The sequence below is a fragment of the Myotis daubentonii genome, chromosome 16, assembly GCF_963259705.1.
Source record: "Myotis daubentonii chromosome 16, mMyoDau2.1, whole genome shotgun sequence".
NCBI classification, from domain to species: domain Eukaryota; kingdom Metazoa; phylum Chordata; class Mammalia; order Chiroptera; family Vespertilionidae; genus Myotis; species Myotis daubentonii.
Window position 1 is genome coordinate 27,152,183 of NC_081855.1, and position 27,739 is coordinate 27,179,921.

General features: G+C 47.4%; 2 protein-coding genes across 2 annotated transcripts; both read right to left on the reverse strand.

Annotated features, from left to right (window-relative positions):
• Window positions 1-4,219: 4,219 nt before the first annotated feature.
• On the reverse strand, window positions 4,220-6,133 carry LOC132218360 (C-C motif chemokine 8-like). Its single transcript, XM_059669506.1, has 3 exons — window positions 5,998-6,133; window positions 5,090-5,207; window positions 4,220-4,703 (listed from the first exon to the last, which is right to left on the reverse strand). The coding sequence occupies exons 1-3, from the start codon at window positions 6,071-6,073 to the stop codon at window positions 4,598-4,600; spliced, it is 300 nt and encodes a 99-aa protein (XP_059525489.1). The 5' UTR covers window positions 6,074-6,133; the 3' UTR covers window positions 4,220-4,597.
• A 17,600-nt stretch (window positions 6,134-23,733) lies between these two features.
• Window positions 23,734-26,600, reverse strand: LOC132218362 (eotaxin-like). The gene is made up of 3 exons (XM_059669508.1): window positions 26,344-26,600; window positions 24,831-24,942; window positions 23,734-24,441 (listed from the first exon to the last, which is right to left on the reverse strand). The coding sequence occupies exons 1-3, from the start codon at window positions 26,417-26,419 to the stop codon at window positions 24,336-24,338; spliced, it is 294 nt and encodes a 97-aa protein (XP_059525491.1). The 5' UTR covers window positions 26,420-26,600; the 3' UTR covers window positions 23,734-24,335.
• Between the last annotated feature and the right edge of the window lie 1,139 nt (window positions 26,601-27,739).

The window sequence follows — 27,739 nt, forward strand, 5'->3', positions numbered from 1 at the left end:
CAGCCATTTGCACACTCAGCATTAAGACATAACCACAGAGAAAATATTGTTGGTCTTTATTCTTTCCATGTGAAAATTTCAAGGATTTTACTAGCTCCGAGTTAGTCTCAGGTTTGTTTGTTAATGTTATGTCAAAACCTTGTCAAAATCCTTGTATATCCTTCAATAGCTTAAGTCCTTAATGGCTGAATAAGTTATCTAGACCAGCGGTCGCCAACCTTTCAGACCTCACGGACCACCAGTGGTCTGCAGACCGCCGGTTGGTGACTGCTGATTTAGACCATACCTTGCTATTGGGCATTCAGTCTATTTCCCTGGGATTCCAAGTCATGCTGTCACGTCTTTACCAGCACCACTGTTGATAAACATGGAACTTTTAGAGACATGGCAATTGGGTTGCTGGGTCAATAGTATGAACAGTTTCAGGCTATTAAAACATATTTACAAATGTATTTGAATATTTTTGTATATTTCACATGTAATACAATTCACAAATCTTGTAGGTATAGCTTGATTACTTTTTAATCTATGTCTATAACATGTAACCACCACTCATATCAAGACTGATATTTCCAACACCCCTGAAGGTTCTTTTGTATCTTTTTCAAGTCGATGCTTCATTTCCTAGAGGTAATCATTATTTTGACTTCAGTCAAAATCGATTGCCTGGCCCTGCATCGACCTGTGAACCAGGAGGTCACGGTTCAATTCCTGGTCGGCACATGCCTGGTTGCAGGCTCGATCCCCAGTGTGGGGTGTGCTGGAGGCAGCTGATCAATGATTCTCTCTCATCTTTGATGTTTTTATCTCTCTCTCCCTCTCCCTTCCTCTTTGAAATCAATAAAAAATATATTTTTAAAAATGTTTAAAAAATAATATTAAAAAAATTGGTTGCCCATTCTTGAAATTCATATAAATGGAATTATGTGGAATGCATTTTTTTGGGTCTGAAGTCTTATGCTTAATGCTTTAAAAAAATAAATATATATCAATGCTTTGTTCTTTTCATTGCTAAGTAACATTCTACTGTATAAACACACCACAGTTTGTATCTACTCTCCCGTTGATAGACATTGGGAATACTTCCAGTTTGGGGCTATTATGAACAGATTTATAAACATTCTTGTTCATTCCCTTTTGTGTCTGTATGGGTTCAATTGTCTCAAATATTTACTTACAAGTGGAACTTCTGAGTCATAGAATATGCCTATGTTTAATTTCAACAGAACAGGCTAAAGTGTTTTCTAAACTTCTCACCAGCAATGCTCCATTTGTTCTACATTCCCATCAACACTGGGTTCTATCAATCTTCCCATTTTAATCATCTTGGTGGGTGGATGGCTGTTTTTCATGGCGCAGCCAATTGCATTTCCCTTGCGATTCTTCTAGAAGCTTTACTGTGACCGAGTGCTCCTTCCCACACTCTGAGCCTCCGGTAGAGGTGCGGGCTGAGCCAACTCCCGGCCTGAGATGGCACCCAGGGAGGAACCTGGGGGCAGAAAGCAAGCAGCGAGGAGACACCGAGCACGCACTGAGGGAGTGAAGTGGTGACAGCCTGCGGCCTCCTGTCAGCCTCAGCAGAGGGTGACATCAGAAGGGAGCCCAAGAAGATGCCAGTCAGCTCAAGTGACCTCCCCAGCTCTTTGCCCCCTGTTGGCAAGGGAAGGAATTGCAGCGTACAGATACGAACCAGTTTATGTAAGGACTTGGATTTTCAAAACACAAATATTCAAGTTAGGCACATAAAACATTAATAACGTAAGAGGACGTATCCCTTGGGACATTCTGTTGAATGTCATTGAGTTCGTTGTGATTTGAAATATAACGGCACAATCCCAGAGTGCAGCTGGCTGGGCAATGCTCAGGGCAGACAAGTGGGTTGTCTTCCACAGGGGCCTGGGGGTGCGTTCAGGGTGAGTCTTCATGCCTCTGGCCTTTGGGGTTTGGGGTCCAGGTACTTCAGGCACCCCTGAACCCAGATCTCCGTAGCCAGCTTGGCTAGAGACCGTGGAAGAAAGACGTTAGGATGAGCTGGAACCTTTGTGTCGGGGAAGCACACCTCTTATCTGGCTGCCATGTAGCTGCCTTATTCCTCCTGGAGTTTGGAGGTGCTTACCTTGGACTTGACTGGAAAGCTTATCTCCAGACAGGTGATAGATCTGACTAACAGGTGTTTGCCAATAGGGAGGGCTCCCACCTGGCTTGCTGGTTTGCAATCTAGGCACTTTGCTTCCCCACTCTACCCTGGCCCACAGACAATGCCAAGCTTCCAAAAGGTGTGGCTCCTGGAGCTAGAGGGCGCTGGTGAGGTCATCTGCCCCATCCCCTCATTTCCTGCCTGGGACACAGTGCTAGTTCCACTTTTGAATGGGGTGTCTTAAGACCGGAGAGAGAAGTTGACTTGCCCTAAGTGACGAGGAGAGCCGGGGTCAGCCGTGGGATCAGAAGCTAGGTCTCTGCTTCCAGGGGGACCAGCACTGTGGCACCTCCACACGATGACAATGATGGGCCCTGAGCTGGGGCAGCAGGACGACAACCCTCCCTCCCTTCCTGAGGGATCTGGTCTTTGTGCCTCAGCAGGGGGGCCTCCTGTCTGGAGAAGGAGCCAGCTATGCTCATGAAGTACAGGCAATTTTGCTCTTAAGTGTCTTTTAAGGAAAGGTGATCCCATGCCCTCAAATGGAGGCTTGCAAGTTCTTGGGACCGGGGAACAGTGATGGAGATCTCAGGGCTGCCAACCCTCTAAATACACAGTTGCTTTTCAAGATTATAAGAGAAGGGTCTATGTCCTGGGCCCATTATTCTCCTTCTTCTACAACATCTAGCACATCACTCTGGCCCACCCTCCTAACCTCACCCCAGGACCGTCCTTCCTCAGACCCCCATCTCCTCGGCACCACTCCAGTGGCCTGCTCTCCGGCCTTCCCCTCGCACTCTCTCCTGCACTCAGATACCAGGCTATTCCTCCTGGCGCATGCTTCCGAATGTGACACTGTCCTCTCCCGTCTCAAAACCCTTTGTGTTTCCTGGTAACTCATTGACTTCCCACTTGAAATTCAAGAGCCCTTGAGATCTGGCTCCAACCTTTATTTGTAAAACTCCCAAGTCCTCTGTCTTTCCATAGCTCCCCACCTCCCTCTCCTGTACCAGCTCTGAAGACCCCTTTTTGTTTCCCACCGCATGCTGCCCCTCAAGACCAGGCCTGTGGAAGACCCCCCTTCAATGGAAAGCTTTGAGTGCTCCTCTGGGTAATAAACATCTACTTCCCTCATAGATTAGGGTTCACTTCTGGGGTATTACCCTGGGTTGGAGAGAATTCATTAGATGGTAAAAATTTGGGATTATACAGAAACGTTTGAAGACTGCTGCAAGAGATCAAGAGAGAGAGACTGGCTGGTTTGGCTCAGTGGATAGAGGGTTGGCCTGCAGACCAAAGGGTCCCCGGTTCGATTCCAGTCAAGGACATGTACCTCGGTTGCAGGCTTCTCCCTGGCCCAGGCCCTGGTCAGGACTTATGTGGGAGACAACTAATCGATGTGTTTCCCTCACATTGATGTTTCTGTCTTTCCCTGTCTCTTCCACTCTCCCTAAAAATCAATGGGAAAATATCCTCGGGTGAGGATTAACAACAACAAAGAGAGAAAGAGAGAAAAAGAGAGAGAGAGAGAGAGAGAGAGAGAGAGAGAGAGAGAGAGAGAGAGAGAGACTCGTGAAGTTAGGTGTGGCGAGAACAGATGGGAAGTAAGACCCTATGGGATAAGGGCATGTCATGTTACAGGCTAGAGCCAGAAGGCTGAAACAGCTTGATCTGGCCCTGCTAGGTATTCCCTGACTCTCAGTCGAGTCCAAAAGACTTCTTAGAGCAGTGGTTCTTAACCTTCTGGCCCTTTAAATACAGTTCCTCATGTTGTGACCCAACCACAAAATTATTTTCGTTGTTACTTCATAACTGTAATGTTGCTACTGTTATGAATCATAATGTAAATATCTGATATGCAGGATGGTCTTAGGCGACCCCTGTGAAAGGGTCGTTCGACCACCAAAGGGGTCGCGACCCACAGGTTGAGAGCCGCTGTCTTAGAGGCTGGTCCCTGTACCCCAAATTGCCACCCGTTGCTGCCATTTTCTCCCTCTCAGCTAAATGTTATCCCGTAAAAAATAAGACCAAGTAGTTTAACATTATATATATTTTTATTTGAAAATTCCATAGTTACCTAATAACATTAATTTCATCAACAACATTACATAGCTTACATTTACAAAAGCCCAGAAGTGTTTCACTCTGACGACCCATGGGAGGATTCCCAACACTGAAGGCACGTGAGAGGGAGAATGATCACACCTGGCCGTGAACTTAGCTGGGCTCACAGGAAAGGAAAAGGTCGCCGGGTTTGGCATTTTCCATTCATTAGGATTTACAGGAGATAAAGTCAAACCATCAATAGCTTATATTTAATTAAATATTATCTAAGAAATGTTTCGCTTTACATTATGTACATGGTAATAAAATAATGCCATCTGCACCTGGGGAAGGTTGAGGGGAAATAAATAAGGGTTTCCTCAGGCTCTGACGGTCTCTCCATCCAGGTGTGATGTGTTAAGGCTTCAGAGCTTGGGCCCTGCTGTCCAGGAGGCCCATGGTATCCTGGACCCACTTCTCCTTGGGGTCCGCGCAGATCTCCTTGTCCTTTTTGGTCTTGAAGCTGTGGGCACAATGAGATGCAGCACCTTGAGGATTTTGCCCAGGAGTGTGACCCATTGGCTCCCAGCCTTGCTCCCTTGGTGAGGGGCCTGGATTGGGACAGAGGAGCGGGGCAGATGGGAGGACGGGAAGAGGAGGCCTGAAAAGGGAGCTTGCTCTTGCTGTCCCTGGGGAAGCCCTGCAGGCTCCTGGCTGAAGAAACGGGGGTGATCTGACCAAGCTCCTAGAATGGGAGCCTGGGGGGAGGGTCGGCCCCTTCTCGTGGGCTCAGTTACTCTCTAGGGTAAAAGGCCCATTTGGTTAGATGGTGCATTTCTCTGACTCATGTGGACATGAGTCCTGACCTCAGAGCTTTTGACTCAGAGTGTCAGGATGTGGTTCACTCACATCACAGCTTCCCAGGGACACTGGCTGTTGGTGACTCTCGTGTAGCTCTTCAGCCTCTGGACGCGGATCTCCTTATCGACCACACTATAGCAGCAGGTGATGGGGATGGAAACGGAGTCTGGAAAACATTTTGCGAAGAATGAGACAGTGAGGATGTGTCGTGATCATGCATCTGGAAGGGAAGGAGGGGAAGGTAGGGGAAAACAAAGCAAATACAGGAGACCCAACGAGGACCCACCACTCCCAAGTTCAGTGCCTTAGCCCAGATCCCACAGATAAAATGCTACCCGTGAGTGAGTTTCCTCTAGTGAACTAGGGGGCCCCTCGCTAATGACTGGGAAGGGGGGAAGCTTGAGTATCAAGGCGAATCCTGTGGCGTTATTATAAGGGGCCACTGATCCAAAACTTGCGACACTGGAAAGATACGTTCTAAGACTTTGCATCCAAGCTTTTTGTCCCGTTAGCTCTAGAGCCGACCCATGTCACATGCTGAGATGCCTTCGATGCTTGATGCAGCCGCTCTTCTGGAAACTCCACCGCCCACAATAAAAACGCGAAACCTCCCACAGGCATTTCTTCCTCTCCACTACTTCCCGAAATGCCCTTCACAGCCACAACGAGAAATGGTCCTTTTATTCGGTGCCACATCCCCAAACAGTGAGAGTGTCACTGATGTAGTAGTGACTGCATTTAGTGTCCCAAAGCCGGTCTCAGGAAAGGTCAGAGGGACTGGCCACCAAATTCTGGCTCTGCCTCTGACCAGCTGGGACATGACTGCTCTTCTCATTTCCCCTCCTGGCTTCACTTTCTCCCTCTCAGGCTTTGCAACAAGCCTGGGATGACTCATGCGGAGAGGTTCGTACCTGCAGTCATGAAAACGTTACGTCCTAGGCAGAGAAGGGCCTTACCTGGGTTGGCGAGCACCTGGGCGCTGAAGGCGGCTGCTGTGAGCAGCAGGCACACCAGGGCGGCGGAGACCTTCATGGTGGAGGGTGTGAATGTGAGCTTCGGCCTGAGAGGTGCAGGTTTCAGGATTGGCCTCGACCTCTCTGCTCCTCTGGCTGCTCTGGCCATTCTGTCTGCCTTTTATAGGAGGCGGAGAGCAGGGCCAGCGTCATGATCCAGGAAGGATGAAGTAAGACCCTGAATGTGCTGAGTAGGCACTAGGACCTGGGGACAATTTCCAGACACCGAGAGAAGGAAGCTGTGGGGTTTCCATTGTTTGCTTAGACTGTGTGGAGCAGAGGTGGAGGGGTATGTGGCAGTGCCCAGCAGAGTGTAGGCAGTGATCTCATTAGATCAGGAAGAGTTGCAATTTCTTTGAAATGGAAAGAGATCTGTTCAAAAGGGAGAAGGGAAGCCGAGGTCACAGTGGAGTGAAGAGAATCAAGGGTTTGACCCTCCCCAGGGCCAATAAGGCCTGGGAGGGGGCTCTAGGCTTTGCCTGTATTCTCTATCAGACTCAGGTGCTCGCAGCCTAAATTAGTCAGGCTCCTTTGAAAGCCACACAGGTCGCTCGATAGAACTTGGCAGAATGGTGGAATCGGGAATTTTCAAGTCTTAAGGACCTAGAAACTTAGGTCGTGGAGCCCAAGAACTGGGCAGCACATGCTGTCCTTCTAGGCTGGCGGCTTCCAAATATTTTATTTGGACACTAGGGTTTCTTTTCAAGTAAAGTCATATGAAGAAGCCCAATATTTTATGCAGGTTCAGGTGGAACAGGTCTGCTTGGGGAAGGCCTCCCAGATCCCTTCATTCATTTTTGTTGGGTGAAGTGGTCTACAGATGTCAGTTAGAAAGTTGATGAAATGTCTCCATTCAATTCCATAGTTTAAAAAGTAATAAACCAAAACGTGTGGCCCGGCCGGCATGGTGCAGGGGTTGAGCATCGACCTGTGAACCAGGAGGTCATGGTTCGATTCCCAGTCAGGGCACATGCCCGGGTTGCAGGCTTGATCCCCAGTGTGGGGGCGTGCTGGAGGCAGCCGATCAATGATTCTCTCTCATCATTGATGTGTCTACCTCTATCCCTCTCCCTTCCTCTCTGAAATCAATACAAATATATTTAAAAAATATGTGGGATAGTGGTTTCCTTTGTGATATTGACATCATAAGGGAGCTTTTGAGAGGCAGGAATGTTCTACATCTTAATCAAGGGAGTGGTGCTTAAATAGTTGTCTACATATGTGAAATTTGTGAAGTTGTACACTTGAAATTTCTATACTGCATATGTTATATTTCAATAGAAAGTCAATAAAAAGAAAAAACACAGCTTTATTTTGCTCATATTTCATTTGTTTTTATATGTGTATGTTAACTGCTCTATTTTTTTCCTGGTGATTAAAACATTCAGTTTCTTATATCAGATGGCCTTCTATATGAGCAGGTGACAGAAATAGGGAAATCATAGTCACTAGGGATCAATAAGGATTAGTCAAAGTAAAGGGAATTAAATGTCAAGTAACTTGAACCTAGTCTTGATTTAGCCAAAAAATTGCCAATGACTTGTCCAATGTGACAACGGGCAAATCTTGACTCAGAGATTATCCTCATCTATAAAATTAGGGGTTTTCACAAGTTCAGGGATGACAAATAGTTTTCAGTCATGTATTAGCTTCACAAATTGATGGTGGATGGCCAGAAAGGTCTATTGAAAAAAACAAACAAAAACCAGTAAGGCCTTCCATTGAGTTATTCTATATAATAAAAGTCTAATAGGCAAATCTAGTTGAATATAAAATACTGTGATTGATTAGTGATGTCTGCCATGGGTACAGTTAAAGAAGGTGGTACTACTACCTATGTAACATAGTTGCTATTTCTGGATTAAATCATATTTAAGCTCTTCTACAATTTAAGCCATCTATGATTGTTTTCAAAGGATCTAATCAGAGACCAGAGAAGCTAGGATGTCAAGAACGGCAGGTAATGGTTCTTAGCTCTCAGCCCTGGGAGAGGCAGAACAGATTGAAAGTCTGAATTTGGTTACTAGAAACACAAATTAATATCTGTGTCGGAGAAGGCACAAGATATTTCACTTTTTTATACTGCAAATTCCTTACCTATTCTTTACTTTTCAAATGTGAAAATGGAGTTTATTGCAAATATTAAATTATCTGACACTGATAACTTGCTTTGCAGAGTAAATACATGTGGTAGGTGATCAATAAGCTAGCTGTTAATCAATAGTCAAATAATGTGACTGTACTGTCTAGAACATTGCTAGGAAGAGACCCAGCATGTGATTCTTGGTGTTTTGTAAAAGTTCTCCTTAAAATTGCTTCCAAGTGAAGATATGTGGCAAAAATAGACCTCTGGGAATGTCTGGGTGGTACATGAAGAGGGAAAAAGGGTGTCCCAGAAACAAAAGGGAATAGAGGTCCTGGGACCCTGGCATGAACCACAAGAGTGGAATGTTGTGGGGCCTCAGAGGGACCTGGGTCAGATCCCAGTGTTGACCCACCCAGGGGTCTTAGTTCCACCGAGAGCTCAGAGGTCTCCGTGTGCAAGTCTCTTTGATTATGCAATTTCCCTCCCTCCCTCTCTCTCTCTCTCTCTCTTTTTTTAAACTGAGTTCGAGAAATCCCACAATAAAAAATTAAAATGAAACTTTACGCTATGCTGATTCAGCAGCTGGTCTGTCCAGAAGCCTGGCTGTGCTGTTTAAGGAAGTGGTCCCCATGCCTCTCCTCTATCTCTTCTCCTTGGCGTCTTCCCACTGAGCATCTTCTAAAGTCGGTTGGACAACTCACCTATGGTTCAGTGGCTGGGATGGGGAACTCAAGGTCGGACAGCTGTCTGTGAACAGAAGGCAGGAATGGTACCCCACTGGGGAAACACATCTGGATCCTTACAAGGTTCTCAAAGAATGTGTTGAAATAGTTCTGGAAATCAGGATATTAGATGTTTTGTTTCCAACTCTGTCCCAAGTGTCCTCAATAGCCAGGAACTAATAGAATATGTTGTGAGAGACATTTGCAATTAATTTATTTACATGTTTCCCTTTACAAATGAGGGAAAGAATCATAGAGGCAAAATGATTTGTCATAGGCTGCACACCAGCAGACAGCATAGGGTGAAGCTGTGCCTAGAATTCATACTCCAGCTACTCCGTGGCAAGACAGGACCGGTGAGTGGGGATGGCAGAACCAGAGCCATATGCAATTCCAAGTTAGAAGATAAGAACCAGGCAGAAGACTACAGGGAGGTGCCCAGAAACCCCAGAGGCTGTCCAATGCTTGGGTCCCCAGACTTGCCCGTAATATTAGGGTGCCCTGGGAAATTATTAATAAAATATGCCTTAAACCACAGAGTAACTCAGAACTTTTGAAGATGATGCCTCAAATTTCTGAAGTGGTCCAGGTGACTTTTAACCACGGCCAATTTGGGAGCCATTTGCCTAGTTCAAATGTCTCATTTACAGATATGTAAACTGAGACACAGGGTGGGACAATGATTTGCCCAGAGTCACTTTAAAAATTAAGAACAGATTTAAAACCAGAATGCCTGATTATGTATTGGGCCTCCCTGTTGGGTCTTTGGTATGGACAAGGTCTTCATTCTAATGGAGGCCCCAGAATCTGCAATGTTTTGTGTCTGTAAGTTCATGTTTCAGGAATAACTGAGTGTGGCCCCAGCTGAAATGTAAAATATTTCAAGGAGGATTCCTTGATCTGTCTTCATAAGAGGAGCACAGACAGATTGTATGTGGGCTTGGGAACCTGTAGCTCACCCATCAAGCCCTTGCACCATCATTCCCCACTCACCCCTAACATTTTCTGGGCACAGAAGCCCTCCTGAGACTCAGTGAACGATCTAGTAATGTCTGTTCTTGTCCTTTATAACTCTACGGGCTCAGCTGGAATGTTAGGAAACACTCCTGAATGGTGTTTGGGGATAAGGGTCTTTGAGGAAGAGGGTAGACAGGGTTGTTTGACTTAATGTGAGGGCCTAGGACTTTGTCTTGATGGAGTGAGCTGTTCTGTTGCTCCTGGAGCTTTGGGAGGGGTGGGGGGTGGTTTCACTCTGATGTGGATAGACGTCTCCAGACCTCCTCTGCTGGAGCATTTGCTGTGATCCCGGGTTCCTGGCTGGCTGGGTAGCATGAATTAAAGCATTGCACTATAGCGGGCATGTATATTACTTATGTTTTCACTTTAAAAATAATTTAAATTAACATTATGATGAAAAAGCCAGTTTAAAAATCCTGACGTATAGCTTTATTTCTGCAGCTGTGGAATTCATACATCCGCAATGTATGAAATGTTGTACTTTAATACCTATCACCATATTGCTTTCTAGGAAGTTCACCTTGGACAACATTGATTATTTATGTTAAGCAGGATCATGGGCAACCCCCGAATGTTCACTCCCTAATCCCTGGAATCTCTGATTGTTACCTTACATGGCAAAAGGATCTTTGCAGACGTGACTCAAGGTAAGACCTTGAGAACAGAGTACAGTTATTCTGAGTTATCCAGGTGGGCCCACTCTAATCACAAGAGAGACGAGACAGGAAAAGGCATTAATTTATGTTGCTTAAGGCTTTAAGCCACTAATTTTGTGGTACTTTATTCTGACAGTAGTAGAAAACGAACACATTATTTTTAAGAAATGTTCAATGCTTTGTTAAAAAAATATGATCTTGAAACAGGCAAAACTAACATATCGTGATAGAATTCAGGTGAGAGGTTCCCTTTAGGGGCGATTAACTGGCAGGAGGCAGGAGGGAGATTGCTGGGGTTTGGAAAAGTTCCACAGATGTTGATCAGGGTGGTGGCTATGTGGAATGGAAACACACATAAAATTGACTTAACTTTATTGAAGGAAAGTATTACAAATTAAAAAGTAAGTAGAAACGGCCCTAGGCAGTTTAGCTCAGCAGATAGAGCATCAGCCTGGGGACTGAAGGGTCCTGGGTTTGACTCCAGTCAAGGGCACATGCCTGGGTTGCAGGCTCGATCCCCAGTAGGGGGTGTGCAGGAGGCAGCCGATTAATGATTCTCTCTCATCATTGATGTTTCTATCTCTCCCTCTTCCTCCCTCTCTGAAATCAAGAAAAATATATTTTTTTTAGAAAAAAGAAAGGAAAAAAAAAAAGTAAGTAAGAACAAAACATTTCAGCATCAGTTTGTGTAAATTCTTATTTACCGGTTGGTATTTTCATAATAAAACATTGCAGTTTTAATCTTTTTATCTTGTGAATTATCTGATAATCTCTCTCACCTAGAAATTATTTTTCTTATTTATTTATGAGCATCATTAAAACTCCTACTTCTTTTATATTCCATTTGTTGAAAACACAGTCATCTCTTAACAATACAAAAGTTAAGGAACTCGAAACACATTCCACCCTCAGGATTTCCTCTGCAGGAGGAGGGAACTTCCAGGAAGAGAGCTTTTTTCAGCTTAAGGGGCTGTCCCATCGATTGCATCATAGAGAACCGATACATACAATGCAGTGTGATTTCAGAATTAGGTCTGTATGGACTCCCCAGCTCACACGCAAGGCCCACTGAATAACCCCAGGATGTTTTGGTTCTCCAGTAACATGGCTTGATAGAAAAAGTGCATCTGGAAGCAAAAATAGAAAGAACAGTGAAAGTCTATTTTGAGGATGACAGGTGGGTTAGGCGATGAAGGGATTCATGTCAAGCAGGCATACTCGCGACTTGCCTGCTGAGTAGCTCTGGGACCTAACCAGAGAGGTCCCTCTGCTGCTCCTATAAATGTGAGGATGCATAAGGCCAGGGTGACACACAGGTTTCAGGGTGAGTGTCCACCCAAGAGGCTTGCTGGAGAGATGGCGAGGCCTTATCTGGGGCTATGAGAAGCTGTGGCGTGGTTCTTTCCTGATGTGCTCCAGCAGCACCGGGTCAGGGATGACCCAGCTTTGTGACATGTTGGCCATTTCTGGGCCAGGAGATCCCTATGCTCCCTCTCTTTTACTCTCTGATGATTATCTTCTTTCTTTTATCTTCTTGAAACACTGAGGGCATTAGGAACTGGCTGGGACGAATTCTCTCCTTCTTGTCTCTTGGAGGCAGGATGGCGTTAAGGTCATGAGCTCTGCAGCAGGACTGCCAGATTTGGATGCTTATCAGCTCACTGTAACTCAGTTTCCCAATCAGTAAGATGAGGGTGAATTAAACAAGTCAGTGCAGGAAGAGGGCATTACCAGTGAGCATAGGAAAAACATTTAATAATTTAGTTTTTATGGATATTGATAATGAGGGGCCTGTAATGAGGGGCCTAGAGGGCCAGTGGACTATTGGGCAGAGTGTGGACTATTGGGCAGAGGAGTGTGGACTATTGGACCGATGTCCACTTAGCTGTCTTCATGCTTCCAGACGAAGACCTGTGGCGGAGATGGACCTCCAGGAAGGCCTCTGCTCTACATGAGGAAATGAAGAGAGTCTCCTGGATACAGGGGAGAATGGGGCCCCCGAATTCTCACGTGAACCAAAGGCACAGAGTGCTCTGGGCCCCAGAAGGAAGGGACACCGATCCCAGGTATGAGAGATATGGAGAGGCGCCATGGGCAAGTTCTGTAGGGAGTTCAAAGACTGTGAGTCCCTTTGGTTTTGCAATTTTCCTTCTTTGGTTTTGGTTTTCCTCCTTTGTTTGGGGAAATCGCAGTGTGACAAGCTAAAACGAAACTTGAGACTGCCCAGGTTCTGCTACTGCTCTGTCCAACCCCCAGGGAGGTGGTCATCCTGCCTTCTTCTCTTTCCCCTGGGGACGTCCTCATTAGCAGTTAGCTAAATACACGCAACTAAATGCTTGTAATTTCGGAGCCAGTGAGTGGTGAGCCCGTGGTCTACACTATAAGTTAGTAGGGAACAGGGGTAAGTTAGCATTGGGGAAGAAATGAGTGTCCTGCAATGGAAGCTGATCTCCATCTTCTTAAGCGATTCCTAAGGAATATCAGGGTCAGGCGGATGAATATCCTGGGAATATATATTTTTTAAATCCTCGCCCGAGGTTATTTTTCCATTGATTTTTCAGAGAGAGTGGAAGAGAGAGGGGAAGACAGAGAGAAATATCAATGTGAGAGAAACACATCGATTGGTTGCCTTCTGCAAACGTCCTGACCAAGGCCCAGGCTGGGGAGGAGCCTGCAACTGAGGCACGTGCCCTTGACCAGAATTGAACCCGAGACCTTTCGGTCCACAGGCCAGCGCTCTATCCACAGAGCCGAAACAGCTAGGGCTATCCTGGGAATCTTAAGTCCTGGCTACATTTTACAGCTTCGCCCCAGATTATTCAGGCATCACAAATCATGGAAACAATGGAAAGGGACATTAAAAGAAAGAGGTGAAGCGCTTTCTAGCAGGTCACATAGCCATTCCATGGTGAGCCCGGACTAGAGATGAGCAGTGGCCCGTGGGAGAGTTACACGGGTCATGACAAAGACTACCATGCAAGGTCAAGACACAGGGGGCGGGGGGGGGGTGGGGGGGAGTGGGAGGGCGGAGGGGGCAGACACCAAATGTGAGAGCACATAGGAACCTCAGAGAGCATCCAGTGCCTCGTCCCAGGCTGTGCCTCAGGTCCCCAGGGAAACCTTCAGTGTCTGTCACCTTCAGAATTGAACTCACACTGTCCATCCTCACATTCAAGATCCTCTAAAGTAAGACTCCAAGCTTGCATTCTAAAATATCTATACTTTTCTCCTATTCCTGGACCAAATTCCAGACGGAGGAGATTTCTGCTTCTGGCCCACTCTCCTGTCCATCCTGAACTAACTCTGTAGAACCATCTCCTCTTATCTCACTCCATCTTTTAAGATAGATCCTGCTTCCGTCTCTGACTACTGTCTATTGTCACCTAGCCTTCTCCTGAGGCCTCAGTTCACATAACATGACTAAAGGCTATTGCAACAGACCGGGAGGGAGATGTCCACCGGGGTGGTGGGCAGGTGAGGAAGGGAATGGCTGTGAGCTGGTGCTAGACAGGTGACTCAAGTCCTTGAGTCCCAGAAAGCTGACTTTGGGCACTCACATCCCAGTGCTGGGGCGAGCCTGCCTGTCTTGAACCTGCACGGAGGCCACCCAAGTCAAAAGGACATTGTATGGGAGCACAGCCCCCACTACTTAAACCGTGGAGATTTAGAGTTTGTCTCAGCCTCTCTGCTCCTCTGACTGTTCTGCCTGTTTTTTATAGAGTTATGATTCATTGTTTTATAGGAGGTGGAGAGTTAGGAGGCTGAGAGAGAAGCCTTCCCTTCAGCAGGGTCACGGTCAGGAATGATGAAACGGGATCTGAAACCTGCAGAGTTGGCACTGGGTCCTGGGGAGTTTTAAAGTGAGAAAGGAAACCAGTGAGCTGGGACTAAGCACATTTTCCATCCAGTTCTGAGACCAAAGTGGCTGAGATAGAAATGGGAGGGGCAATTGTAACCACGAAGAAACTCCGTTTCTTTAATCTCACCCTTTATCTCTCTTTCCTTTGATTCACAGTGGCCTTGTCCAGCCTAGGAGCTTCCTGGCTCACTCACCTCCCTCTCCCTTGCATGTCCACTCCTTTGATCATTAAGCCCTCAGGACATTGAGGCTGTTGTCAGCATCAAGCAATCTTAGCAGCAAAGCCCTGAGTCTGTTAACCACAGGAATAGAGTTTTAGTCAAACTGAAGATAGCATCTAGGCCTTAGTTGTGTTTCAGCTCCAGATCCAGAAAAGCAGACCAACCCCACTGACCACACCCTTGCGAAACCAGACAGAGCAGCATCAAGGCTGACATCGGGACCAGATAGGATGATCAACTACCCACTACCCTAGCGCCGACCAATCAATAGAGACCATGATGCTCACTCCACCAGGACTAGAGATTTCTCCTCTGTATAACCCGTTCCTGAGAAGCCATCCGGGAGCCAGGGCTTTGCACAAGCTCACCTGTGATTCCTGGCTTGGCACTATCTTCTTAGCTAATAAACCTTTACTTTCTCTGCTGCAAACTTCTGTTCATGTTTGATTGGGCTGTGATGAGCGCAGGCAAATGAACCCCTTGTGTTCAGCAACACAGTCATGCCCAGTTTAAGAAGAGGAAACGCTCTGATTTGCATTATCCTAGTGCAGTGATGGCGAACCTTTTGAGCTCGGCGTGTCAGCATTTTGAAAAACCCTAACTTAACTCTGGTGCCGTATCACATATAGAAATTTTTTGATATTTGCAACCATAGTAAAAAACAAAGGCTTATATTTTTGATATTTATTTTATATATTTAAATGCCATTTCACAAAGAAAAATCAACCAAAAAAATGAGTTCGCGTGTCACCTCTGATACGCGTGTCATAGGTTCGCCATCACTGACCTAGGGGCTCCACTTTCTCTTCAAGGAAATGCCTCCGTAGAAGAGGGAGGAAGGAAGGAAAGAGTGGTCATAAAAGAGAGGAGCAGACCCAACGTTCCCCTGGCGGTACCCCCAGGAGGGGCTCAGCACTGTGGCTGGGAGCCCAACCAGAGGCCTGCCACAGCTCTGCATTGCTGCATCCTGCTAACTCCGTTAGACCCAGGATGGTATTAACTCAGAACTTGGGTGGAATGAAGGGCTCCAGGAATTCTGCAGTGATAAAGCTCTTAGATCTTAGCATCAGGGGGTGGCAGATAAAGAATCTGGAGTGGCATCAAAACTGGGTGGCAGATAAAGAATCGGGAGTGTGTGGTTTGCACGCCTTGGGTTAGCTGTCAAAGTCTTTCCCCGAGTGAGTTCATAGGGGGAATCCCACGTCAGCCAAGGCAAGTGGAGCCGTCAGTGGGATGCAGAAGCTGGAGGGCCCTGTGCCTTACACCCAGAACTCCAGGGAAAAGCATGCTGTGAGCTGTATTAATCCAGTGAAACTCCTCTCACCCCTTAACACACACATCGAGACACACAGCAAGGTATTGGAGCTGATGCTAATGGACAAGATGATGCTAATGTATGGACACATGGTTTCTACTTGCTGAGGCTGGCTCCCTCTAGTGGACAACTGGTGCAGGGATGAAGAACTGGGCAGTGAGGGCACCAGAGGAAAAACATTGCATGAAACACTGGGTTGGAAGCCTCAGGGACATTTGTCCAGCTCTCCTTGCACTCTGAGCTCACTCCTGCTTCTGCCAAGGCTCTCTCTGCCCTAGCGGACAGTTCTGATGAGACCTGTGAATGACACGTGGCTGTGGAGGAAGGCTCAGGGGCCCTGCCCAGAGGGGACTGGACACCTCTTCTGGATGTCAGATCAGTAGATCAAAGACTATGGCCTTCGAGGGATGCAGCCCCTCCCCTCTAGGAATTTCCTCCCTCGAGGTGAAAGCCCAGAATGTCCCTGTCTCGGGACTCGGGAAAATGCCTGCTTGTGTCCACTAGACAAAAGCCCCATGCTCATCAGCCATGGGGTGTAGGAAAGTGAGGAGTAAGAAGCTGGGCCTCAGTTTCCACTCCTGAAAACGAGGGTGCGACAAGTTGTGAGGGTCAGTTGGATTGAGAAATGGAAAGTGTTTTGAACAGTGCCTACTAGAGCACAGCAAGTTCTCATTAAGTTTAACAGTCATTCCCTTTAGCAGGGGTTCTCAACCTTGGCTGCACATTAGAATCACCTGGGAATCTTTTTAAAATCCTGATTTCTGGGGCTCATCTTCCGGAAATTCTGTTTCTTTGTTACTAATGTCATGGCCTCACCCCATAACAAAGAAACAGAATTTCCATAGGATGAGGCCCAGAAATCAGGATTTTAAAAAGATTCCCAGGTGATTCTAACGTGCAGCCAAGGTTGAGAACCACTGCTTTAGGGACTTTGGAGGAAGTATGGCTTGGAGTCCCTGGGATTCTCACATCCCCCCCACCCCCCACCTCAAAACTGCCTCACGCTTCCAAATAGAGATATATTACATTGGGGATGGTGTTCCAGGAATGGCTGGATTATGGAAAAGGAACCATGAGAAATGTCAGCTAGAGGGCAGAGGTCCCAGTTAAGGGGCAGGGATCAGATGTTTTGAGTGCTCAGGGCCTCAGAGAAATGTGGCTGGTGTGTTCCAGGGCCGACAGCCTGTGGGTGATGCCGGAGCCTCAGCTGGACCAGGTTTCAGTGATGCCTGCCAATTTGTCTGTTGTTTTCATTTTTCATTCCTCCCGTTGGCTTCCGACTTCAGCTTTCTGCTGCCTACGAACTTCATGTGAACTATTAACCCAAACTTACCGACTATGCGGTGCAGTTGGGCAGCTGTTCTGTCCAGCTCAGCTGCCTTCTGCAGGGAGTGGGTGCTCTTCGGTGTCTTTCTCTGATCTCTCTCTTGGTGACTGCCCAGCCAGCTCTTATCTAAAGCTGATTCAATGCAGTCTCTGTTGCTGGCGCATAGGAATTCTGTGGTCAGGAACAGCTCTGATGGGGCAGGAAATGAGTCTCCTGTGGTGGAAACAGATCCTCTGGCTTCTTACTTGGTCCCCAGGGATAGGAATGGCCCAGGGCGACTGCAACCTGTGAATCCAGACGCCAGGCTTTGCTTTACAGTTAGATTGGGATTTCTTCTGAGACCATACTAAAGAGATGTATTCCATCCACTCCTTCCTCAGACTTAAAAAATAAATAAATAAATGAGCCAGGCCAGTGTAGCTCAGTTGACTGAGTGCCGGCCAGTGCATCAGGAGGTCACCGGTTCAATTCCTAGTCAAGGCACATGTCCAGGGTTTTGGGCTCCATCCTCAGTAGAGGGCATGCAGGAGGCAGCCAATTGATGTTTCTCATTGATGTTTCTATCTCTCTCCCTCTCCCTTCTTCTCTCTTAAAAAAAAATCAATTAAAAAAAATATATATCTTTTTTTTTTTTTAAAGAAGAAACTTTCTAAAAAAAGAAAAGAAAAATGAGGCCCAAGGACAGAAATGAAATCCTTAAGGCCATGAAGGGTATTAAAGGCCTAGGAGTCCCAGTGCCAGGTGCCCTGACCTGCCCCTGAACCTTCTACTGTATTGTGCTCTCTCATGCCCGGGGCCTCTCTTCTCCCTTCTACGAAAGAGAACCAGCTGGGACTTGCAAAGTTGCTTGGAACTCTGGGAAGAAACAGTCTAAAAACCCATTTGCATTGCAACTGGCAAGCAGTAAATATCCAATAAATAATGTTGGCCGCTTTTGTTGAATTTGTTCTCCATGCCAGGGACTACAAATTTCCAGGTGTTATCTAGTTCAATCCTCCTGACCAACCTCTGAGATAAGTGCTTTTATGATGCTCATTATAAAGATGAAAGAACGGAGGCTGAGGGAAGCGAAATGCCTTCCTCACTCGGAACAAAGAGCAATGCTTGTAAAAGTGAGAGCTGCCTCTGAGCACACATGCTTTCTAACTAAGCGGAAGACACACCCGCGCTTTTGTTACAGTGCCATTTGCCCCTCATTTCACATAATCCTCTGGTGGCAGGCATCTTTATCCTCACTTCACCACAGCCAATCCAGGGCAAACCAGAGCTGGAGCCTGTCTAGGAGATAGCATAGGGCCCCCTCAGCCCGGTGCCCACTCTGATACATTGAACTTTGGGGTACATAGCTGAGAATCTGTGCTTTTAGACATGCCGCTGGTGATTTTACTGCAGAACTAATTAGAAGCCGTCTGTCTAGTCCAAGCTAGCTGCAGAATAAGCCAGGGCTCAGAGATCATGCCTCAGGCCCAGGCCTGCCTCCTGTTCGTGGATTCTGCCTGGAACCCCATCCACTCTGCAGCCCAAATTGCCCATTATGAGCTGGGTTCAAAGCCACCAAGTTATAATGCCAGGTGGACCCGCCAGCAGTCCATCGTGAGACTAAAGCGATGCATTGGGACTGGGCACTAGCGGGGCTGGAGGCCACAGGAAGCCATGTGAGCAGGCCACCAAGACCCCCATGATGTCCAACTGCTGCGCCTTCCCCTCAGTTCACACCCAGGGCTGCCTGAGAAGTTGCCTATGATCAGCTGATGGAGGAAGTAAAAGGCTGAGCTTGGTTCAGAGATGGTTCAGGTCAGCATGTAGATACAAGCCCAACATGACGGCCGCTGTCCTACAGCTCAGCTCAGGGTTAGCCTTGAAAGACAGGAGTGAAGGGGGAGCAGAGCTTTGGGCAGGGTTACTGGTCATCTACTTGCATAGAGAAAGAGCTCGGCTGGCCTGTGGTTAGAATATGTATACAGGGTGGTGAATGGTCTGGATGGTTGGTCAGGAAGGGGAGGGATTGATTGGGGGGAAATGGGGTCCAGGAGAGGAGCATGTGGATGGACCTATGGAACAAGACACAGCATGAAGACCTCTGTTTAATGTCCGACAGAGAATTTGGAGAACAAGAGAGGTAGTGAATGGCCAAGCAAACAGAATAATGCAGCCGGTTGACATTGGCCAGCTTCTGCCATTGGCCCCTGTGGTGCTGGGGAGTGAACACAGGAGCAGAGTAGCTGTGGAGGAAGGGATCAGTCTACACACGGGCCCCGTAGCATGGGTTCCACTCACCAAGACCAAGGTAGTTGCATGTCCACCCTGCCAGCAACAAAGGCCAAACTTGAGTCCCTGTTATGGCATTATCCATCAAGAAGAATGACCAGCTATTTGGTGGCAAATACACATTTGATTACATTGCATCGTTTCTAATCTGAAAAGGACAGTGATTGATGGTAACTGAAATGAACATGTTTTCCAGGTTGGCCATTTTTGTGCCCAATACCTCAGCCAGCACCATTACCCGAGGCTTATCCATTGGTATGAGACCCTACAGCACACAGTAGACCAAGAGACATCCTTTACAGAAAACGAGGGTCAGCACCGGACATATGGCCATGGCATCCACTGACCCTACCATGTAACTACATTATCCAGAAGCTTTGGCCCGATAGAAAGAAATGGCCTGTTGAAGGCACAGCAGAGGCACCAGCTTGGAAAAAACATCTTGCAAGGACAGAGTACCATCCTCTAGGATTCCATATATATCTCAAATCAATTATTACATGACGCTGGAGCCCCAGTCGGCAGAATCCATGGATCCAAGTATCAAGAGATGGAAGTAGGAGTCACCCCACTTACCATCACTCCCAGCAACCCAGCTGGGGGAGTTGGTGTTTCCTGTCCCCACAACTCAGGGCTCAGGGGGTTTGGAAGTCCTGGTTCTTTGAGGAAGAAGATTCCATTAAATTGGGGATTCTTGTTTGCATTGAATTGGCAACAATGATCACTGGTTGACAATCACAACATCACAGTCTCATGCCCATTGCAGCAGTTGGGGGAAAGGGGAAGTAGTTCACCCCACTAATGTTCCTTTTGCAAATTTCCTGAGAAAAGGGGGCTGATTAGGTCCTGGAGCCGTTTCCTAGGGTGTATTAGATAAACAAGTGAATCTGAACCGCATGATGGGCGGGTCCTGATTCCCTGGCTTGCTGTTTATTTAGCATCTCTCTTCCCAGGGCTCAAGTGCTCTTTCCACAGCTGCTGTGCATGGGTGGCCAACAGCTCTCAGCTGAGTATCCTGTGTGAGACCTGCCCTTGGCGGAGGAGAGCTGCCTTGCCCAGAGTTCAGCCCCTTCCCGGGAGCAGCCCGCCTCCGTGACTGGTTGAGATGGGAATATAAATGCCTGCACCCTCGCCCCAATTTGGGTTGTCCCAGCTCTAAAGCTCCCTGTGGGACTGGCTGAAACCTGCATTGCGACAGTGTTCCCTATACCTTCTCTCCAGGCCCCGTCCTGCTTTCCACACTGTCCAGCACACTTTGAATGACAATTTTCATCTAAGAGTTTGCTTCCCATTTGGTGCCATCTCTGGTTCCTCGTTGGGATCTGTGTGCCATCAGAAGGCTTAAATATCTCCACTGCTCTGTGCCCACGATTTTATATTCCAGGGGCAGATGATGCTGTACCCAGTTACAGGCGAATTGCATTAGGGATTCCTTGAAAGAGAGGAGAGAGAGCTTGGCATAGGGGATGTGAGCGAATTCTCTTTAGTCTTGCACAAGTGAAAGGCATTTCTCCCCCTCTCCTCTCCCTTCCTGATCCTCTCTTCAAGATTTTCTGGCATCAGAGGGTCTGCTGATCCCAGGGAGGTACCCTGTGGCCACCCCACGGGTGTTGCCTGCCTCCTGGACATGCTAACATTTGGAGGTGCATCCCTACTTGGCACTTAGGGCTGAAGTCTGCTAAGCTGCAGAAGAGACAGGGACCCCTGTTGTACCTGGAGTGGGGTGCAGTGATTGTTCTGAGTGGGAGCCATGTGTGGGAGCCACTAGAAGCTCTCTGATGGCTCCTGGGGTCCATGCTTCCACCTGAGGATCTCATGGAGAAGCTTCCCAGAAAGGCTCTGTTTGAGATATAGTTGGTGTGCAATCACCTCGGCCTCTGTCTGACTTGTGAGTGTGAATGCAGAACCATCACCCAACCTTCCCTGCCGCAATGGATGAAGATAGTGATTTAAAAAATAATCCCAATCCTCACCTGGGGATATGTATTTTTATAGATGAGAGAGAGGGAGAGAGAGAGAGAGAGAGAGAGAGAGAGAGAGAGAGAGAGAGAGAGAGAGACATTAATGTGAGAGAGAAACATCACTTGGTTGGCTCCTCTATGCGCCCCAACCAGGAATCAAACTCACAATCTGGATATGTGCCCTGACCAGGACTCGAACCCATAATCCTTCGGTGCTCAGGATGATGCTCCAACCAACTGAGCCACACCGGCCAGGGCAAGATAGTGATGTTTTCTAAGAGCAAGTGTGCTTAGTGCAGGAAATCGTTTGGGGTCATGTGTTAGATTCCTTACTTTCTTTCCTAAAACATGATTATCCTCATATTATGGATGGGACAATCCAGGACCAAAGTAACATATGAGAGAGACTTGATTTAGGGGTAAAACAGAAGCCCCTCGTCTGCCAGGTCAGTGCCTCCCTTATATTGCCTGTGCCAAGGCCACCCCAAATTGTGGGCCAGTGGGACTTTGGTGTGAATGGTGTCCCTGGAGCTACACGATGCAGTGACCCTGCTGGACAGAGTGCGACACAGTGGGCAACTGACCCTCCAGATTGGCAGCCTTAGACCATGTGGAGTTCTACCAGCAGGGCACCTATGATTTTTTCTACCCTTGGGGACATAGTTGGTCTCTGATTTGAGTTTCTTACAGGAAGTGGAGGTCTTGTCCATGTGGTTAGAAGCTCTTGAGCCTGGTGAGGGGAAGAGTGAGGAAGGGAAATGCATTGTCTGGGTCTGTATGGCAGCGTTGTGGAGTTATGGAGGTTTCTGTGTCACCGGTCCTGCCTCTCCAGCCACAACATCCGGCATTTCACTTTCACCTAATGCCATTCTTCTTGCAATCAATCGCCTTCTCCCCTCCCATCTCCCATGCCCTGATTCCGTTCTCCATCACCTCTTGCCTATACTTTGCAATAGCGTGCTAACTGCTCCTCCCTTCCCTCCCAATCCAGCCCTTCGCCACATGGTTATGACTCCCAAAGCCCCTCTGATCATGCCATTCTCCTACCCCGCCAAATCAAAACTTTAAATGCCTATTGTACTCAGGTGGCCAGATGCTCAGGTTTGCCTGGGACTGTGTTCATTTACTAGTATATCTGCTGTCCCAGCATAATTATTAGTGGTGCCTCCTTTTATTCTCAAAAGTCCTGATTTGGGTGATAAAAATGATGCGTTCCTCTTACTCATTACTCACCGAATGGAGCCCAAACTCCCCACCTTCACAGACTGGCCTCACCTTTTCTTCCCAAATTTCCCCACCATTTCACTCAGCCCCTAGCCCTGCCACCTTTCCAATGGGCTTCCACCCAGCTTGAAAAACACACAGTGATAGCCCTGGCTGGTGTGTCTCAATGGTTAGAGTATCCGCCTACCCACCAAGGGGCTGAAGGTTCGATTCCCGGTCAAGGGCACGTACCTGGGTTGCAGGTTCCATCCCCAGCCCTGGTTGGGGCACCTAGAGGAGCAACCAATTGATATGACTTTCTCTCACTGATGTTTCTCTCTTTCCCTCCCTTCCACTCTCTCTCTCTCTCTAAAAAAAAAAAAAGCAATGGAAAAATATCTTTGGGTTTGGGTGAGGATTAACAACAAAAAATAAATAAAATAAAATGAAACACTGTGATCATCTTTACTTCTAAGCATTTCTCAAGCTCTCCCTCTCTCCTTCCGACCTAGCCTGAGATACCGCTACCTGAGCCCCTGCCCTTGTCCACCTATCAAGACCTAGTTAAGTTCCAGGCTTGGGCCTCTTTCAGTGCCTGTAAAGCCTCAGTCTGGCCGACCCTCTTGCCAAGGGTCACCTCGCCTTCCTGTGACTTGTCTGTATAGTCTGTGTATTCTGGGCTGGAGGACACTCAGAGGAGCATGTCAGGCACGGGGAGATATCACAGGCTGCTGCAGTGGGTCACGGTGGAGACTTTGGGCAAGTGCGAGGTTGGCCAGGAAAAAAGTGGTGGGGAGGGTCCTGCTGAATAGTTGTCTGAAGTAGGAGAGGTCTAGGAAGCCACTCTTGGGGACCGGAATCAGAGGCGTACAGAAGGTGTGTCTGGTCCTGTCAGTTTTCTCCTGAATCCCATTGAAAGCCAGCCAAGCCAAAAGGTCATTTCTCAGAAACACAGTTCCACCCCCATAATTATACCTGTCACCCCTACCTTTCTACCTGCCAGCTTAATGTGGATTCCCCAGAATAATACAATTGCTGACTGTAACACAAAATACAGGTTTCTGTATTCCTAAAATAATATTTATTTCCAGTAAACAATATGAGTCACACCTCTTCTTAAAAATACGAAACATGTTCATATCTTTGCCAGGACCCTTACACGTTTCCAGAGAGGGAGGGAGGAGAATAAGAACCTAGCACTTTGCAAGGGATTGAATTGGGGATCACAGAGGAGAAAGGACCTGACATGGTAAAAACAAGCAGTATTCACAGCAGAGAAGTTTAAAAACACCAGTAGCCTGGCGGCATGGCTCAGTGGTTGAGCACTGACCTATGAACCAGGAGGTCACAGTTCGGTTCCTGGTCAAGGCACGTGCCCAGGTTTTGGGCTTGATCCCCAGTGTGGGGCATGCAGAGGGCTCTCTCTCATCATTGATGTTTCTATCTCTCTCTTCCTCTCTGAAATTAAATGTATATTAAAACATCAATAACTTAAATACAATAATTTGTTAATTATTAAATAAAAGCCATTTGTTTGGGGAGGATGATGCGATGATTTCAGGCTGCTTCTTAGGAAGACGGCGGAGGGGGTGGGGAATGAATCAAGCATTTCTCAGGCTCAGGTTTGGTCTCAAAACAGTCAATCTTTATGGCTTTGGAGTTTGGGATTTTTTGTCCAGGTACTTCATGGCATCCTGGACCCACTTATTCTTGGGATCAGCACAGACCTCCTTGTTCAGTTTGGTCTTGAAACTGTGGGAGAGAGGGGAAGCGATTAGAAGGATTCACTTTGAAAATTGTGTCCATTTAACCCCAAATTTCCAGGACCATCTGCCATGGGGTGGAGGGGCTGCCATGGGAGAGCGGGAAGGGGACAGAGGAAGGATGGGACTCTGGGGTTTCCTGCTGCTTCTGATGGCCCAGTCAAGCCACCCTTGCTCCTGACTGGAAGGAACTGGTATGACCTGGACAAGCTTGCAGACAGAGCTAAGTGTGAAAATGCCCTGAAGTGAAAAATCCATGAATTGGATGAGAGAGTCCAACCCTGAGTCTATGATTCCAAGTAACTCAGGAGCAATTCCTGCCCTCTGCCCTCTAGAAATGAATGTTTGGGCGGGGGGAGGGTGAGCTCTGCTACTTACATCACAGCTTTCTGGGGACATCTGCTGTCGGTGAGTTTTGTGTAACTTTGCAGTTTCTGATTTGGGATCTTCTTGCTGGCCACGCTGAAGCAGCAGAGGGTTGGGACCTTCCCTGAATTTGCGGGAAAAATGAAAGAAAGGATGAACCACTAATAATATGTAGCTATTTTATATTTTTATTGATTTCAGAGAGGAAGGGAGAAGGAGAGGGAGATAGAAACATCAATGATGAGAGAGAATCATGGATCGGCTGCCTCCTGCATGGCCCCCCTGCTGGGGATTGAGCCTACAACCCAGGCATGTACCCTTGACTGGAATCGAACCCGGGACCCTTCAGTCTGCAGGCCCATGCTCTATCTGCTGAGCCAAACTGGTTAGGGCTGTAGCTATGGTAAGGCATGCCTTTGGGAGGAAGGAAGGAAATTTAGGAGAAAGCAAGAAAATGCAAGAGAAGGAGGTAGAATTCATCTGCTCTGAGGTCCTATACTTCTGCCTTGACTTGTGGTGGCCGGCTGAAAAGTGAGGACCTGTCCCCACTGGCAAAGTGTAGAAGAAGCTTGGTCAGTGCAGTAAGTTCTAGCTCTGTTGTTACAGGGCTATGGAGCTACGTGCCAACCATAGCACTGTTCACCAGATACCCCCATTCTCTGCTTTCTGGGCGCATGGTAGACTTGCATTTCGTGGCCACTTTTGGTTGGCTGGAGCCATTCACTAGTTTGGACCCATAAGTGAGAAACCAAAGTGACAAGTGCTATTTCTGAGCTGGAGTTAGTGATTTCCAGCGCAAGAACCCCAAGGGCTAGCTTTCCCTTTGTCACGGTAAGCAGCAAGACTTTCGAAGGTGGCTGCTCATCAGCCTAGGATCCTGAGCGTATGAAGCAGAGGGTCTAGCCAATACACGATAGACTTTCAGTAGGAGTAAGAAATTAACCTTTCTAGTTTCAAGTCACTGGCCATTAGGGCTGTTTGTTACCACAGCCTGCATGACCTTATTTGTACGAATAACATGCAGTGCATCTAAGTCATCAGAGCATGAAAAATGCTGATTTCCCCGCCGCCCCAGACTCAAAACATGTCACCTCAAGAGATTCCCCTGGAACCTCATTTCCTTCCTCTATCCACCATTTCTGAAAGCTTCTCGGAGTCCAGTGAAAACTCTGGGCCTCTCATCAAGCAATTGTTTCCCTTCTAGCCCTGCCCCAACTGCCCACGGGGCCCACAGGAAGAGAAGGTCTTCTTTTGTGTGTGTGCCCCATCCCTGAACTCTGCAAAGGCAGCCAGATCATGGATATACTCTGTCTCTCTCAACAGCCATGTCAGAAAGGAACGTGGGACTGGCTTGGGTCTCTCTTCCACTGATTGTGAGGTTGGGCACTACTTGGGTTAGGTTAGGGTTAGGGTCAGGGTCAGGGTTAGATTTAGGGTTAGGGTTAGGTTTCTAACACTACTCATGGGTCCTGTTGTGCTAGGTCAGGAAGTGGTCAGCTGTCCCACAGGGAGGGAGGGGGCTTACCTGGCTGAGCGAGCACCTGGGTGGTGAGGGTGGCCATGGTGAGCAGCAGGCACAGGAGCGCTGCGGAGACCTTCATGCTGGAGGGTGCGGACGCAGCCTCAGTGTGGGAGTTGTCGATGTTTGTGCTTGTCTCAGCCTCTCGTGGGAGTTGCCCGTGTGTGTGCTTGTCTCAGGCTCTCTGCTCCTCTGGCTCTTCTGCCTGCCTTTTAAAGACGATAGAGAAGAGTGGGAGCTTCTAGGGAATCCTTCCTCTTTGCAAAATCATGGCCAAGTCATCAAGGGAGGTCCTACATTGATTACCAAATTCTACTTCCTGGAAAGGACAAACAATGGGCAAAGTAGCGGAAAGAAATTTGGCACATTTTTATCTATCTTGGGGCTCAGCATGGGGGAAGAAGGGAGCTTATGAAGTGACTGAGCAAGGGCTGTAACCCGAGAAGGTCATTCTTATGAGCTCTGCTTTTCCTGAGATAAACATCTGTAGTGGGGAAAGGAGTAAGGGAACCAAAGGCATGGAGAGATGAGGCGGCCTGAGAACCTCCCCTGGTCCCTGTGTTCACATGGTTGTCTTCAGGATTTGGGAGGCCAGGAAGGGACCTCAAATTTCTGCGTGGCTCCCACCCAGATGCAGAGAGATCTCAGCAGCTCTGAACATGGCCGGCTACCTGGGAACCTCACCCCTATTATTTTATCTAATGGTCATAGAATCTAAGTGCCCTGGAATTTTAGTGCCATAGGACATCAGAACTGGGGAGCTCCTATTGGCCTGGACTTTTTGGGCATTTCCCTCCAGCTTTATTGGGGAATAACTGACAAATAAAGATTGTATACATTTAAGGAGTATGATGCATTGGTTTGACATACACATACATTGTGAAATGATTACCACAATCAAGTTAACTTTCATGTCCATCACTTCACATAGTTACCCTCTCCCTCTTTTTTTCGGTGGTGAGAACACGTAAGACCTACTCCCTTGGCAAATTTCAAGTCTAAAATATAGTCACCAGGCAGTACATTAGGTCCCAAGAACGTAGTCATCTGAAACTGCATCTTCAAAGCAAATGAGCCACGACCATCAAGGAGCTATCTGAGGTGAAGGACAGTCCTATCCATGTTCACTACTTTATCCTCTGCACTTATCATAACACTCAAGAAAGAAATGGCTTTCAGAAAAACAAATAAGGAGTAAAATTTCTCTTTAGCAGGCTGTATGTTATGTTTGCACCATTTGACCAACATCTCCCCAGAAATACAAAGAAAAACCACCCCACACCTGTTAGGGTGACACTTCTCTACACCTGGTAGGATGGCTAGTGTCAAATGACAAGGCATGCTATGTTTGCAAGGCTGTGGAGGAAAGCAGAGGGAATGTAAATTAATGCAGCCACTATGG